The sequence below is a fragment of the Felis catus genome, chromosome A3 (assembly GCF_018350175.1).
Source record: "Felis catus isolate Fca126 chromosome A3, F.catus_Fca126_mat1.0, whole genome shotgun sequence".
NCBI classification, from domain to species: domain Eukaryota; kingdom Metazoa; phylum Chordata; class Mammalia; order Carnivora; family Felidae; genus Felis; species Felis catus.
This window is the reverse complement of record NC_058370.1, coordinates 57,499,288-57,515,295: the sequence shown is the minus strand read 5'-3', so window position 1 is coordinate 57,515,295 and position 16,008 is coordinate 57,499,288. Positions and strand designations below refer to the sequence as shown.

At 42.9% G+C, this 16,008-nt stretch overlaps 1 protein-coding gene across 1 annotated transcript in view; it reads left to right on the top strand.

Moving 5' to 3' along the window:
- Positions 1-16,008, top strand: part of SLC9A2 (solute carrier family 9 member A2) — a 100,642-nt gene that overhangs the window by 64,850 nt on the left and 19,784 nt on the right. The window contains exons 4-7 of the mRNA XM_011281070.4: positions 2,781-2,998; positions 3,398-3,600; positions 14,066-14,155; positions 14,719-14,789. Coding sequence (XP_011279372.3) covers positions 2,781-2,998; positions 3,398-3,600; positions 14,066-14,155; positions 14,719-14,789 — 582 coding nt within the window. The remainder of the gene's footprint in view (positions 1-2,780; positions 2,999-3,397; positions 3,601-14,065; positions 14,156-14,718; positions 14,790-16,008) is intronic.

Genomic DNA, 16,008 nt, shown 5'->3' with positions numbered 1-16,008 from the left:
GATTTTCCTAAAATACCAGCCATCTTCTCAAGGAGGACTACACGCGGTGGTTGGGAGCAGGGTGCACTCAGGGTCCTTGTAGCTTTGAAGTTAGAATGTGGAAAACTTCACAGATCATGGCCAGCAATTGGTTTATGGCATGGTGGAAGGCGGACAGCTCACTCAAATTCTGTCTTCCTTCATTCTGGAACACCGTCTCTCATAATGAAGTCATTTGGTACTTTCTAGTCCCCATGTCTCTGTATATTTTTTTATCACTTAATTTACATCATGATAAGTGTACTCTTTAATGCTCATCCCCTATTACTCTACCCGCCCCCCCCCCACACCTCCTCTCTGGTAACCATCAGTTCTCTAAAGAGTCTGTCCTTGGTTTGCCTCTTTCTCTCCCCTTTTTTCCTTTGCTCGTGTGTTTTGTTTCTTAAATTTCACATATGAGTGAAATCACAGGGTATTTGCCTTTCTCTGACTGACTTAATTCTGCTTAGCATTATACTCTTGTAGCTCTATCCATGTTGTTGCAAATGGCAAGATTTCATTCTTTTTTATGGTCAAATAATATTCTGTTGGATATATATATATATATATATATATATATATATATATATACACACACACACACACACACACACACACACACACACACACACACTAGTTTGGCTATTGTAAATAACTCTGAAATAAACATAGGGGTGCATGTATCCCTTTGAATTAGTGTTTTTTTTAACGTTTATTCATTTTTGAGAGACAGAGCATGAGTGGGAGAAGGGCAGAGAGAGAGAGGGAGACACAGAATCTGAAGCAGGCTCCAGGCTCTGAGCTGTCAGCACAGAGCCCGATGTGGGGCTCGAACTCACAAACTGTGAGATCGTGACCTGAGCCTAAGTCAGACGCTTAACTGACTGAGCCACCCAGGCACTCCTGAATTAGTGTTTTTGTATCTTTTGGGTAAATACCAAGTAGTGCGATTGCTGGATCATAGGGTAGTTCTATTTTCAATTTTTGAGGAACCTCCATATAGTCTTCCACGGTGGCTGTACTAGTGTGCATTCCCACCAGTAGGGCACAAGGGTTCCCTTTCTCCACATCTTTGCCAACACATGTTGTTTCTTATGTTTTTGATTTTAGCAATTTCTGACAGGTGTGAGGTGATACCTCATTGTAGTTTTGATTTGCATTTCCCTGATGATGAATGACGTAGAGCATCTTTTCATGTGTCTGTTGGCCAACTGAGTGCCTTCTTTGGAGAAATGTCTGTTCATGTCTTTGGCCCATTAAAAATTTTTTTTATACTTATTTTTGAGAGAGAGGGAGAGAGAGACTGAGCATGAGCGGGGGAGGGGCAGAGAGAGAGGGAGACATAGGATCCAAAGTATGCTCCAGGCTCTGAGCTGTCAGCACAGAGCCTGACACGGGGCTCGGATTCACGGACCATGAGATCATGACCTGAGCTGAAGTCGCGCTCAACTGACTGAGCCGCCTAGGCGTCTTCTGCCCATTTTTTTTTTAATAGATTGGTTTTTTGGGGTGTTGAGTTGTAGAAGTTCTTAATATATTTTGAATACAAACCCTTTGTCAGATATATAATTTGCAAATCTTATCCCATTCAGTAGGTTGCCATTTAGTTTTGTTGGTTGTTTCCTTTGCTGTGCAGAAACTTTGTATTTTGATGAAGTCCCAGTAGTTTATTTTTGCTTTTATTTCCCTTGCCTCAGGAGACATATCTAGAAAAAATGTTGCTACAGCCGATGTCTAGTATCTGTGTCTCTTTAGATGGAACCTGGGATGAGCTGTCATTGGGCTCATACTGAATTTTCCTCTGTGGTTGCCATCTGAGTGGTCAGGGGTAGCATTCCAGACAGAGAGATGAGCTTATGCACATGGTGAGGCAAAAAGACAATAAAGAACAGGGTGTGGTGGGGAAATTACAGTTGAGCCATATGGTGTATGCTGGGTGGAGACGCTGTGTGGGAGATGAAACTGGAATTGTCCACTGAGGAAAGAGTGTGAAGAGCTTTGGACGTCCAACTTAGGAGCATGAACTTGACCCTAAAGCCCTTCCCTCACCAGAGTGTGCACAGGTGCTCTATTAAAACAGATATATTCCGAGGGGAAATAAGGGCTCTGTAGTCCCAGAGTTTTGGAAATGTTGGAGGAAACAAGAAAAAGGGCTTCTTTCCTCTTGGAGTTTCTCTGAGCCTATAAATACGTTGGGAATTTTCTAGAAGCGCATACAGTAGATAGGTAGAAACAAGCCCCGAAACTAAGGCTTTGGGATAAAAAAGAGTAAGTGGGTCTGGGAAATATTCAGGATGAGGGGTAGAAAACAATTGGTGACCAATTAGGTGGTGGGGTAGAGGGCACCGAGGAGGTGTGGCAGGGGAGAGAAGGCCAATGCCACTGCAGTTTCAAGTTCAGGGTTTGAGGCAATACCTTAGCATTTTAGGCACTGGAGGCATAGAGATGATGAAGCCAGTTTTGTGGGAAGACGACAGGTTTTGAATTTATCGTGGACTTGTTTTTGTGATGCTGGCAGGTGCCCGTGCCCATAGACTACAAAGCTGGGCAGAGCTGAGACGTTCAAGCCATAGGTACTGATGAAGACCTTCAGGGACAGTGGGGTCCGATGACACACGTCACGTTCACTTACACCGATCAATCAATAACACTATAGTGACTGGCAGAAGGGTAGAGCCGCCATTGAGCCCTTAAGTGCTGACACTCATATTCTGATTAGGATCCATGTCATGTTTCAATAGGAGCTGCATCTTTTCTTGCAGAATCACCGCCTGTGCAATGACTATGAATAAGTATGTTGAAGAAAACGTATCTCAAAAGTCCTACACGACCATCAAGTATTTCATGAAGATGCTGAGCAGCGTCAGCGAGACCCTGATCTTCATCTTCATGGGCGTGTCCACCGTTGGAAAGAACCACGAGTGGAACTGGGCCTTCGTGTGCTTCACTCTTGCCTTCTGTCTCATCTGGCGAGCGCTGGGTAATGGTGCTTGTTTCGCAAATGAACACTCAGACGAATGGGGCTCGCTTCTTCTTGTCCTCCCTTTGGCTGCTGCTCCTTCGTCTTCTTCCTTGTCTTCTCCCTCGCCCTCTCCTCCCCCTCTTCCCCATTCCTGATAGATGCTTTCCGTCCCCAAGTACCTTCGTGACTATGCTGTAAGTCAGACTAACCTCTCTGGGCCTCTCTGAGTCCACGTTTTCTCCCGTTATCCTGGAACAACGAGGACGCGCGCCTGAGAGCGGAGGTGCGGGGGAAGATCATGGGACTTAGATTAGATACCCTGCCCGTGTGCCACAGAAGCGCAGAAAATGAGTCTTCCTAGTTTCACGTCCCGGCCTCACACAGTCTGCTCTCTTTGGTTTTGCTTTTTGTTCTCAGGTGTCTTTGTCCTGACTCAGGTCATTAACTGGTTCCGGACGATTCCCCTGACCTTTAAGGATCAGTTCATCATTGCCTATGGAGGGCTCCGAGGTGCCATCTGCTTTGCGCTTGTGTTCCTCCTACCTGCTGCTGTGTTTCCTCGGAAAAAGCTGTTCATTACAGCTGCGATCGTTGTCATATTCTTTACTGTCTTCATCCTGGTGAGTAAGTTTCTTTGTTCCGGCAGAGTCTGTCTGGTTACCAAGAGGAGACCAGATCTTGCGGGCTATCATAATGTACTCCTTTTGCAGGATACAAAGTGGCAAAGGTGGGTTGGAACTTTGCCAGTCGTGACGTTAGGGAAAGTGCTATCTTCTCATGTCACCTGATGGTACAGGACCCTGGGAGAATCCAGTTTGTTCGCTTGCCCCCCCCCCCCAACAGGAATTCTTATTTAAGGAAACTCAGCTAAGTGATCTAAGCTTACTACTGGAAACTTATGAACTGAGCTTGCTAACCCTTGTCATTTGTCTTACTCTCTGACCTAGTAAATGTGCTCGTTAAATGCTACTTGTGTGATGACCTTCCCACAGCAATTTGACATTAGTTGACTGCATAGCAGTGTGTCCCTGCAAATGATGGGCGGTGTGAATACATGTTTAGTATCAGGAGGCAGAAAGTGTGGTAGGAAGAACACGGGCCCGTGTCAGGATCCTGACTTCGCCAACCAGTCTCTTTAAGTTAATGAGCCAGCCCTTAGGAGATTATATTTCGCAGATACTCACTTAGTAAATATGTATTGGGACTCCTACGATATGCCAGACAGTGCTCTGGGGGCTTAGGATCCGTGACTGAACAAAACACAGAAATATCTCTGTCCTTGTGAACTTAGCATCCCAGAGGGGATGGCAGAAACTAGACCCCAGACATGGCGAGTGAGTAAATTATAGAGTATGTAAGAAGGTAAAAGGTGCTATATAAGGAGACGTAAGGGCTCAGGCGAGGGTGGAGTGGTAAATGACAGGGAGTTGTGGTTCTTTTTAAAATTATTTTTAATGTTTATTTTGAAAGAGAGAGAGAGAGCGTGTGCGCAAGTGTGGCAGGGTCAGAGAAAGAGGAAAGAGAGAATCCCAGGCAAGGTCCACACTCTCAGCACAGAGCCTGATGTGGGGCTCAAATTCACCAAACCATGAGCCTCGTGACCTGAACCAAGATCAAGAATTGGACGCTTCACGTACTGAGCCACCCAGACGCCCCAGGGGAGTTGCAGTTCTAAATAGAGTCGTCATGGAAGGCGACACTGGATCAAATGACACTGGATCAAAGGCTGGTAGGGGGTGAAGGAATTAGCTGAGCTGAAGAACATTCTGGGTAGGTAGGACCATAGGTCTGCAGGCAATGTGTTCCTGGCCAGTGTGGCTGGAGGGATCGGGGATGAACACAGAGGACGCAAGGTCTTTGGGTCTGAACAGCTAGGAGGAGCGATTTGCTCTTAAGTGAGGAGGGAAGGGTGTGGGTGGAAGGTATTGGACTCGATTACATGCAACGCCAGGTTAGGGGTGCTGCGTAAACCTACAAGCAGAGGGATGAGCAGGCAGGGTCCTGAGCCTGGGATTCAGGAGATAGCTTGGTCATCTGCAGAGAGCTGGTATTGGAAGCCGTGAAACCGGACCTGTTGCCAAGGGAGTGAACATATATATCAAGGAAGCCAATATACGGGACCAGCAACTGGTCTCTGGGGCAGCCCAACTCTAAGACACTGGGGAGAAGAAGGAGGTAGCCAAGGACACTGAGAGCAAGTGATAATGACAAAGGGGGAAACCCAGGAGGTACTTTAAAAAAAAAAAAAAAAAAACTTTGTTCAACAGTTCATCACAGAATGCTTCCTAGCTACCTCACTCAGGTCTAAGCTCTTCTTATAGTATCTCATTCGATCCTCATAACAATTCTATGGCACAAAACTCTAGGACTCACTGTTACTAACCCCATATTACAAAGGGGGAAACCGAGACACTGAGCCTATGCTTAAGTCGCTTTCCTAAATTTACACGCATAGTAAAAGGTGGTGCAGAGACCAATTTGGTCTTGACTCTGAATAAAGTACATAATAAGCATTCAGTATTGTGACTCACTGTGCTCCTTTTCCTCCCGCTGATCAGTTCCCCAAAAAGCAGTTCATCCTTCATCCGTTTGTACCTCCCAGTGCTGGGGACCGCTGATCAGTTCCCCAAAAAGCAGTTCATCCTTCATCCGTTCATACCTCCCAGTCCTGGGCACAGTGGGTTGTCCTGTCTGAGGAATCCTGGAGAAGAATGCCTTGGGCGACCCTTTCCTAAGTCAAGAAGTAGCCACTTTTTGTTACTGTCTTTGTCCTCAGCACCTTCAGACTGCTGGTACCCATCAGGGATCCTGTGCCAGGTACTCAGACAAGGACTTTCCTCTGTGCATTATCTCCTCTGCAAACCTTTGAGCATGAGCCCCATGGGGCTGAAAGAGAGAAAGGAGACTGACTCAAGGACACACATAGGCGAATGACAGAAGCTGAGGTTAAGCCTAGGACTCTGACCCCACAGACGAGCTCAGAATGACTGAATTCCATTGACTTCACTCAGAGAAGACATTACCTATCAGATTATGATTCATAACAGTGCTGGTTATAGTCACACATACTAGTTGTGGTTCAAATATCCCATGTTGGCTTGAGTCCCCTTCTTATGCTCAGTGAGTCACCTGGGGGTGTACAGGAGAAGCAAACTGACCTTGTCTTTATCTCTTTACTGTGGTGTTTACAGGATTCTTGTAAAAAGTCATCCAATTTGCTACCCCCACACGTTACCTGAGGCAAAATTGTGCGTTGAATCCATTTTGCCTTGAGCGTTTTAATCTCTCCGGAGCATCCATCCTGGGCCATCCGGCTCGAGGGGAAAAGTCAGGCGAGAGTGAGTGAACTACTGCCTCTCCTAGGCCAGCTGCCCTGTCCTTAGCACTCCTAGCGAGCCCTGCCAAGGCTTAGTCAGTGCTCTGGGCTCCTCCGTGCCCTCAGAACTTAAGGTGTCGAATACAAAAATAGAACCAAGTCAGCCTGGGGTAACTAGGAACTAGGTCGTTTGGAGATGAATATATCAGCTGCTATTAATTACCTACACAAGTGCTTCTCAAATACCTATAGTGCAGAACCAGCCCCCTCCCCCGACATCAGGGGCACATGCTTTTGTAAAATATAATGAAAAGGACTAAGGGGCGCCTGACTAAGGTGGCTCAGTCAGTTGAGTGTCCAACTTCAGCTCAGGTCATGATCTCACAGTTTGAGAGTGGGGCTCAATGCCTGTCAGCACAATGCCCGCCTTAGATCCTCTGCCTTGCTCACTCTCTGCCCCTCCCCTGCTCACACTACTCCCTCTCTAAAATGAATAAACATTAAAAAAAAATGACTAAATAGGAAGATGTAATTCAGGAGAGGACATACAGCATACAACCTCAGATGTTTTAGTATTAGAGTGAACAGGCAAGATTGCATTTCTACAATCAGAACAAACATAGGGAAAAGGAAAGTATTACAGAAAAGTGTCCAGTTATTCAATGAATGTGTGTATATAGGTGATTAATAGAGTGCCATTATTATGCTTATAGTATCTTGGCTTTTTGGAACTGTAAATCAACCAAAAGATACAGGTGAACTTGACATACCCATATTTAAAGCCTACCCACCCAGTTTGAATGAACAGCATGTATATCCAGACTTAACTGCGATTAACAGAGTTTTTGATGCGACAAATGAAAAAACACCGGCCACAAACAGAATAGTTTAGATGTATGTGCTATATTTGGTATAGTAGGTATATCAAATTAACCCTTCAGCGATGGAGATATTTGGGGGTCAACATTTGGGAGTCTGTAAGCATACACCATGGATAGTCTTCTCCTCTGATTTGGCTTAAGGATAACCTGGCAAAGCTCTCTCTGATGCCCCTGAAGGAGAGGAATTTCTATAGTTCCATACTTCCCATAATCTTCCTGTCACTGTTGTTTGCCCACCCTTTTGTGTGCACAGATTGGAGACTAATGTATCTGGCTCTTTTTATTTTTATTTTTTAATTTTTTTAATGTTTATTCATTTCTGACAGAGTGGGAGGGCAGAGAGAGAGAGGCAGACACAGAAACTAAAGCAGGCTCCAGGCTCTGAGCTGTCAGCACAGAGCCAGATGCGGGGCTTGAACCCACAAACCATGAGATCATGACCTGAGCCAAAGTTGGACGCTTAACCAACTGAGCCACCTAGGCTCCCCTGAATCTAGTTCTTAAGAGCCTCTGGGTTATGAACACACACATGCACACACACACAAATACACACACACTTCCTTAAGAGAGGATATTTTTTCCAGAATACATCCATAATTAAGGGACTCGGGGAAAGAAACCTGGGAGAAAATACTTAAATGGATTATAAACATACCAGAAATAATTATAATATATGCATAAAATTGTGCCTTCTGATTAAGGGCTATGCATTCTTTCTCAAATGACAACTTTTATGTTGATGGATCTATCATGAAACTTCAAAATGCCTTCCCCCCTTATTTCACTATTTCTTATATGATGAGCGCCTCTGTTCTAATACTGTTGAGTTATCAGCACTATATTCTAAAGTAGAATTCCACGTGACATGGTTTATTGTGTGACACCAAGATTTATAAGGGGAATTTTAGCGTTCCTTGAGTCATGGTGATAATTAGAGAAGGTTGCCTCTTTATGAAACACATTAACATGTTACCAGAGTACAGTCTTGCTTGTGGAATATTGAATGAGTAAACAATCTGATCCCTTGAGCATGTGAATTCATTTTCTTTTAGATAAAATAGGTAATGATACATAAAATATAAGCTGTCTCTCCTGTTTTAAAATTATATTCAAGATTGGGGATAAGGTAGAGTCCAGTAGTAGAAAGCACAGACATTGGGGTCAGGCTGTCCTGGCCAGTCTCTTTCAGTCTCCACTGCAGATAAGTGTTGTTGTAAGTCATTGTTCAGAACTGTAAAGCATCTGAGATTTTACCCTGTTTGCAAGTTAACAAGTTTAACCTGCTTGTCAAATTTCCACGGATACTTGCAGACGACTCCATGAATCAGAGAAGTCAGAGAAGATTCTGACTCGTGACTCAGAGACGAGGGACTTTCTCGCACATGGCCGAAGGAGTAGCCGGAGCTTCGTGTCGGTTTGTGTCAGTGTTCCATCCCCCGGGGTTTCCCCACAGAGGACTCACAATGGAGGTCTGCACGTGTGGTGCGTGGCAGGAGACGGGACACAGGCACTGAGCTTGAGGCTCTATCTCTCTTTGTCTTGAGGGGGATATTACCTCATCCCTCAATGTTGCTTGTTGCAAATGCAACCCTGAAAAATGGCCTGGGTAAAAGTGGTTGAGGCCCCGCATTATTGGTACCCCCTGCAAGAATGGGTGGGACACTCAGGCTCCGAGGTGGGCTGGCCTTTTTCAACAACAAGTATCTCTGCTAACTTAGCCTCTCAAACTGGGCCAATGATGCCAACTATTTTATAGATATTGCAAGGACCTTCAAGTGTGCTTTGATTTGTTAAATGAATGGTCATATTTAAGATATGTATGTAGTGTAACAGTGACACCTTCCATATTTAATTAACATACATCATTACTAAGTGAGTGGGGAGGGGGCTATGAAATTAACAGAAATTCATTCTGGTCCTACAGTAAAATGACAAGATGATCAGGAATTTTTAAGATAAGATAAAAAAAAAAAGTAGGTGAATAATTTAGGATGTGGGAGAAAGCACAAAGATAGTTCCAAGGGTTTGTGACTGAGCAACCAGGTGAGAGAAGGCAATGTTTAAATTAATACTGGGGGTGGGTATTGGGTTTGAAGGGTCGGGAACCAGGTGTTCAGTTTTGGACATGTACATTTTGGATATGAATATTTGCCTATTAGACATCTAAATGGAAATATTGACTAGGCAATTATATATATGGGTCTAGAATTTATGAGAGAAGCTGTCTCCTCACTGGGAGATAGAAATTTGAGACTCTGGTATATACATGGTTTTTAAAGCATGAGTCTTGGGCGCCTGGGTGGCGCAGTCGGTTGAGCGTCCGACTTCAGCCAGGTCACGATCTCACGGTCCGCGAGTTCGAGCCCCGCGTCGGGCTCTGGGCTGATGGCTCAGAGCCTGGAGCCTGCTTCCGATTCTGTGCCTCCTTCTCTCTCTGCCCCTCCCCCATTCATGCTGTGTCTCTCTCTGTCTCAAAAATAAATAAAACGTTAAAAAAAATTTAAAAAATAAAATAAAATAAAGCATGAGTCTGGAAGAAACTATTCAGGAGCAAGCATAGGAGGAATACAGAAGAGGAGGCCTATCCACACTGAGAAGTCAAGAAAATGTCTAGGAACCAGCCTAGGAGAATGAGAAAGGTGAATAGTAAAGTGGGGGAAAGATCAAGAGGGGCTCATCCAGAAGTCAAGTGAAGAAAGTGTTCAGGAAGGAGAGGGTTCTGGTAACTGTGATAAAGGGGGTGCATGGTCAGGTGAGATGGGAGCAGAGAGTGGACTGTTGGATGCAGCAAGTCTGTGATGAGTGGACATCTTCACAAGAGTGCTGGGGTTCGATGGTGAGGAGACACCAGTCGATTGGATTCCAGGGAGAAGGATAAAGAGACATCGAAGACAGGAGACATAAGGCAAGTCTGTTGAGATCTGGGAGAGGAAAGGGGTAGTAGCTAGAAGGGACTGTGTGGGCTTTTGTATGTTTTTCAAAGTAGGAGCTATAGTAGCATGCCTGAATGCTGGTACAGTAGAGAGAAACATTGATGGCACAGTAAAGGGAAAGACTTGGTTTGGGGGAAGAGACAGACAGATGATGGTCAGATACTGGGCAATGTGGTTAAGCTCAGAAAGGAATGTAAACAGAAGCCGGGAGACTGGGGGGTGAAGAGCGTGAGCGCCGTGTGAGCACTTTTATGGTTCTTGCCCACTTATCCCATTCAAAAATAAATACTGTGTGTGCAACTGGGTTTACAATCTCTGTGATCAAGTTTGTAATGTGAGCACGGCCTTACATAGGATATGGGCTACGCATAGCAATGATAGCGCCATTTTTTAGTAAGAGAGTTTCCTCAAGTTGTTCTGGAAATTGTCTGCTAAATCAGCAAAGAAATAGAAGGTAGTCCCCCCCCCCACCTCCTTTTTTTTTTTTTTTTTTGGTAAAATTTAATTAAAACCAACCAACCAACTCATTTTCTTCCAAAAGCTTAAACCAAAAGAATGCTCATTACTTAATCAGACAGCAGTTCTTTTTCGTGACTTGTTACTGGGAACAGAAGCAGGCGAGGTGGGTGGAAACAGAGTGGCACCAGGTAGAAAACAAGGCTCACCTCGCTGTCCTTCTGTTTGCACCTGCTATTAAATATTCCCTTCCATGGGGTCTGGCCCTGCGGTGTTATGTTCGTTGTGCCAAAGCCGGATGAATGGGTGAACATTTTACTCGTACTTTGCAGATGCGCTTTTCAGTGGTTTGATGGAGAACCAAGGGGTTTCTTTATTTTGTTTTTAACCCACACGGATGGTAACAAGCTGATCAGGTTGCTTCCCAAGTGACCTAAATTAGAAATTTTCCAGTGTGGTAAAATGAGGTGACTTCTCAAGGGTTAGTTGTTGTTGTTGTTGTTGTTTTCCCCCTTTGTTTCTCCCAACCCAAGACCCAGGGCTCCTAGAAGAGAGCATCCAGCTTGGGGAACTTAATATGACATATGCAGATGCCACACACTCTGCCTCCAAAATAGATGGACTGAGGAAGGAAGGAAGAAGGGAAGGAGAGGAACCTATCAAATAATTCCTGTTGACATGACATGACAACTGCAAATACTTCAAAGAGCAAATAGGAGACTCTTAAAGGAGCTGTTAAAGAACAGGTTGTCAAAATATTGTACCAGTGATCCATTGCATATAACCGATAGATTTTATTAATTATAAACTATAAAATAGGTGGTGTTTTTGGAAACTGGATTTGCCCTAAGCACCAGACCGCACTTGCTTCCTGTAGTTGATCAGTTTTCTTTTATTTGTAGCAGTACATTAACCTCTAGATTATATGTCCGGTGGAAGGAGTCCACATGTGGATCAGGGCCCGTGTCCTGTCTTTATTTTTATGTCCCCTATATTACAATGCCTGGGCCCTTGTTTATTTTTTTACTAAATGGATACTGATAGAAAAAAAAGCATGCAAAACAACCGCGAGTGTCCTTAGAACACATTAGATAGTTTCTACATGACACTGATTTTGTTGATTTTTTTTTTTCCTGGAGTGATTATTAAATCAGTGTTTTCATGGAATCTCAAATTCAATGGAATCACCCATCTCTGTAAACCACGTGTTTACACCTATTTTCATTTATAGAAGTTAAAAATTACAGAATACTTGTTGATTGGAAAACTGTGTATCACCTCTTATATTATTTCAGAGTGACAGACTGAAATGCAAATAGAACATAATGTGTGTCTTATATACCAAATTTGGTCAAAATGAGTTCACACTCCAGAAAGTTGAACTTGAAAATACCTGAAGCTGGATTGATAGAACACAGTGGATAATAACCTCCTTTAAAAAGTGTGTGTGTTTCTCCCTCTCTCTCTGACCCTCCCCCACTCACACTCTGTGTATCTCTCTCTCTCGCAAAAATAAACGTTAAAAAATTTTTTTAAAAAGGTGGGGAGCACCTGGGTGGCTCAGTCGGTTAAGGGGCTGACTTCGGCTCAGGTCATGATCTCACGGTTCATGGGTTCAAGCCCCATGTCAAGCTCTGTGCTGACAGCTTAGAGCCTGGAGTCTGCTTCGGATTCTGTGTTTCCCTCTCTCTCTGACCCTCCCCTGCTCATGCTCTGTGTCTCTCTCTCAAAAATAAATAAACATTTAAAAAAAGTTTAAAAAGTGTGTGTGTGTGTGTGTATGTCACAGTTTATATTATCAAAAACATTCTCAAAGACATGTGGAAAGGCAAGACAAAATCAAATACATGGCAGGGAACATATCTCAATATGTGTATCCACCCCCCAAAAAAACCCAGTTACCACCCCCCCCCATTCATGTGTTCCCCATACCAAGAAGGGCCACCCATCTGCCTACCATGCAGCAGACTTGGGGATCTTCCTTGACCCCACATTTTCACCACCTCCTTACCTGGCCTGTTTTAGTGTTATTATCTCATAATTTTAAGTCTATTAACTGATTGTTTTGATATCTGTAACTTCCTCCTCACTCTTCTTTTTCTAAGTTTTCCTGGCTATCTGTACTCTTCCAGACTAATTTAGAGCCAGCCTCTTAAGTTCTGTTAGTAAAAATACTTTGGAGTATGTTACCGGAATTTTATTGCATGTACTGAGATAAAATTGTCAGGATCATACTGTAATGTAATCCCATCTAGGAACTGTGTCTTTTTAAAACTCAAATCTTTTAAATATCCTTTATTAATTTTTATGGTTATTTTTATAAAGGTTTTGTGCATTTCATGATGGGAGCATATATTTCATAATATGCATATGTGGAGTATATAATATATATTTAGTATCTATATAGTATACTAGCATATATTTTATATGTTATTATATACTGGCACACACTAGTATTATATATATGTGTTCTTTCATGTAAGTGTTCTGTTTCTTTTTTTAAATAAGGATATGGGATAGATTTGTGTATGTTGATTTTGTGTCTAGTGACTTTATTAAACTTTCTTGGTATTTTTTAATGAAAAAAGATCGTCTTCGATATTTTAGGACAAAAACTAGATCGCTCACGAGCAACAAAAATCTTGTTATTTCATTTTTATTATCTCTACTTCTACCTGTTTGTCTCTTATTAAATTGGCTGGGACATGCAGAACTGTGTCAAATAGCAGATAAGGAGTATCCTTGTGTTATTTCTAGTTCTAATGGAAAGGCTTTTAATGTTTAATGATTAAGTCAGATGTTCACTACAGATTTCTGGCAGATGTTTTTTTTTTTTTTTTTTTGTATTAAGGATATTTTTTTCTTTTCTTAGATTACTAAATACCTTATGGTTCTGTCCATTTTTCAAGTTCGCAAACATGCCCAAACCCCTCTGTACCCTTTCTCACTGCTGATTCTTTGCTCGTGTTTGGTCCTGCTACGGTACGCTTCCAATGTCTTTTAAGACTGTTATCCAGTATTCCCTTTCCAGGAAGCCTTTCTGGATGGGCTTCCTGGTTATCTCTCATTCTTCCTTTTGCCTACTTTATAACTGTTTTTGGTGTATCCTTCTCTCTGTAAAATTACAAAGTCCTCGAGCTGAGTGCCTTAACTGTGTCCCAAATGCCCAAGACCCTAACATTTGTGCAGAAGTTCAATAAAGTGGTTTTAATAAAGTAATGAATATAAGAATTACTGAAAAGTTTTCTATGGGTACTGCAAGTAGGTGATTCCTCTGACTTGGGTAATACTTTACTATTTCTTAGAATTTCTTTCTTTCTCTGTTTCTTAGAATAACTTACTTAGAGTCTGTTTGCAACGTCTTGTACTTTGTCCATTGTTGTGTTTCTAGTAGAGGAGGGTATCTTTTGTTAGTTATCAAAGCTTAGAAGAATAAAAGTTATTCTTGAATTTTTAACTTAACTTTATAAGAAGATACACTTTTTTTTTTCCTACGTAGGGAATTACTATCCGACCGCTGGTGGAATTTCTAGATGTGAAGAAGTCCAATAAGAAACAGCAAGCGGTCAGTGAAGAAATCCATTGCCGGGTAAGTGTTAATGTAATGTAATGGTTGAAATGATAAGAGAAAAAATTGTTGGATTCGGTCGACCACTTGATATTAAGGTGTTCATTTCCTGAAGGAGAGGGAAATGGCAAAGGATAAAAGGGAAGGGGGGCCAAGGAAGGCATGAGTAGGGGGAACAGAACGAGCACAACCCCAGAGTGGCTTCTCCAAATTGACCTGCTAGACCTCTTGGGAATAGGGGCCCAAGAAATCCCTCTTGTTACTTCATTCAACCTGAAAATGTTTCTGCTGGAAAACTATCACTGTATGTCATTATTTTCCAAAATTATGAGCAAAGTGTTACGATGAGAAAACTAACCTGAGAATTGCCTAATATTGATATAATACACATCAATTTGTTTGGAGGTGCATTATTGTTTTGTGGCTTGCAGTAAAAACAAAACAAAATGAGCAAACAACCCAACAACAACAGCAAACAAAACAAAAAATGATCCGCATCTTCAGAGTTTAGAAGTGGTGGCAGTAGAGTGGAAATTAGTGATTTCAGGTAACAATTAATCAAGAGCCTGCTTTTTCCGTTTTAGTTTTTTGACCATGTGAAGACTGGGATTGAAGATGTTTGTGGACATTGGGGTCACAACTTTTGGAGAGACAAGTAAGAAGGTCTTGCGCCATTATATTCTGAAGTGGCTCTGGCTCACTCTGGAAGCAGAGCTTACTGAGCTGTGTTACTTTTCTGAGTTGCACACCTTTCCTGCGCTGTGCCAGCCTCTGTCCTTTAAGATAAAGTTCAACAACCACAGACACCTAGAACAAGATAGAAGCTTACTTTTCTCTTCTGTAAAAAGCCAGAGCTCTGTAGACCACGTAGGCATTAATAGGTGAGCTCCACTCCACGGACCGCTTGTGGTTCTTGGGACCCTTCTGTCTAGGTGAATCCACCAACAACTTCCGTTTCCAAGGTTGCCTCTTAGACCAGAGTGGCTGCTGCAGCATTAGTCATCATGCACACATTCCAGGCTGCACGTAGGAAGAAAGATAATGAAGAGACAAGGAATATGTACCAGCTTCCTCTGAAATGGAGCTGTCCGAAGCTTTCACAGAATTCATCCAGTTAACACACATGGCCTGGCCCTATAGGAACAGGGCTCCATCACGTGGGCAGTTCTCACTACACAGGAGGCTGAGGAATGCAGTCCATTTGGTTAAAAACTGAGGGTTCTGTTACTGTCTGTTCTCCCACGCTTGTTGAGGGGCCTTGTCCAGTACAGAGCTTCAGAGCACCTGAGGATATAAATAGAATAACACGCGTTTTACAAATAGATTTAAAATACAAATAACAAAGGCTTTTCAGTCTACACTTACACGAAATATTGTGTGTGCTTATATAAATGTGTCTGTCTCTGTCCGTTTTTGTTTGTTTCTTTGTCCTTGTTTTGTTTTGTTTTAACCTTTAAAGTCTCTGCGGTGGATAAAGAAGATTCAGTGCTTCTCCTCAAGGACCTTAGAGTTGAAATGGACAAGGTACACTAGCCAGGCAGAATTAGGTACAGAATTAGGTACATGCTTTCATATTAACTGAAAAACGGACTTATGGGATCAAGAAGTAAGGATTAGTGTGACAGCAGGGCTGGGGACCACAGAGTGGAGGAGCCAGCCCACCCGACCACCAGGAGCTGATCGTGCGCCTTCACTGCCATCCACACGGGTAGGTTGAGTCAGCCATGGCAGGAATTTGCCATGGAGCTAACAAATGCTCTGAACCAGAGCCTTTTTCTGGTTTGTCATAAAACAATTTGTTAACACTTATCAGCCCATCACTGTTGAGGAGAGCCTTTTGAAAGAGACAGACAGACAGACAGACAGACAGATTT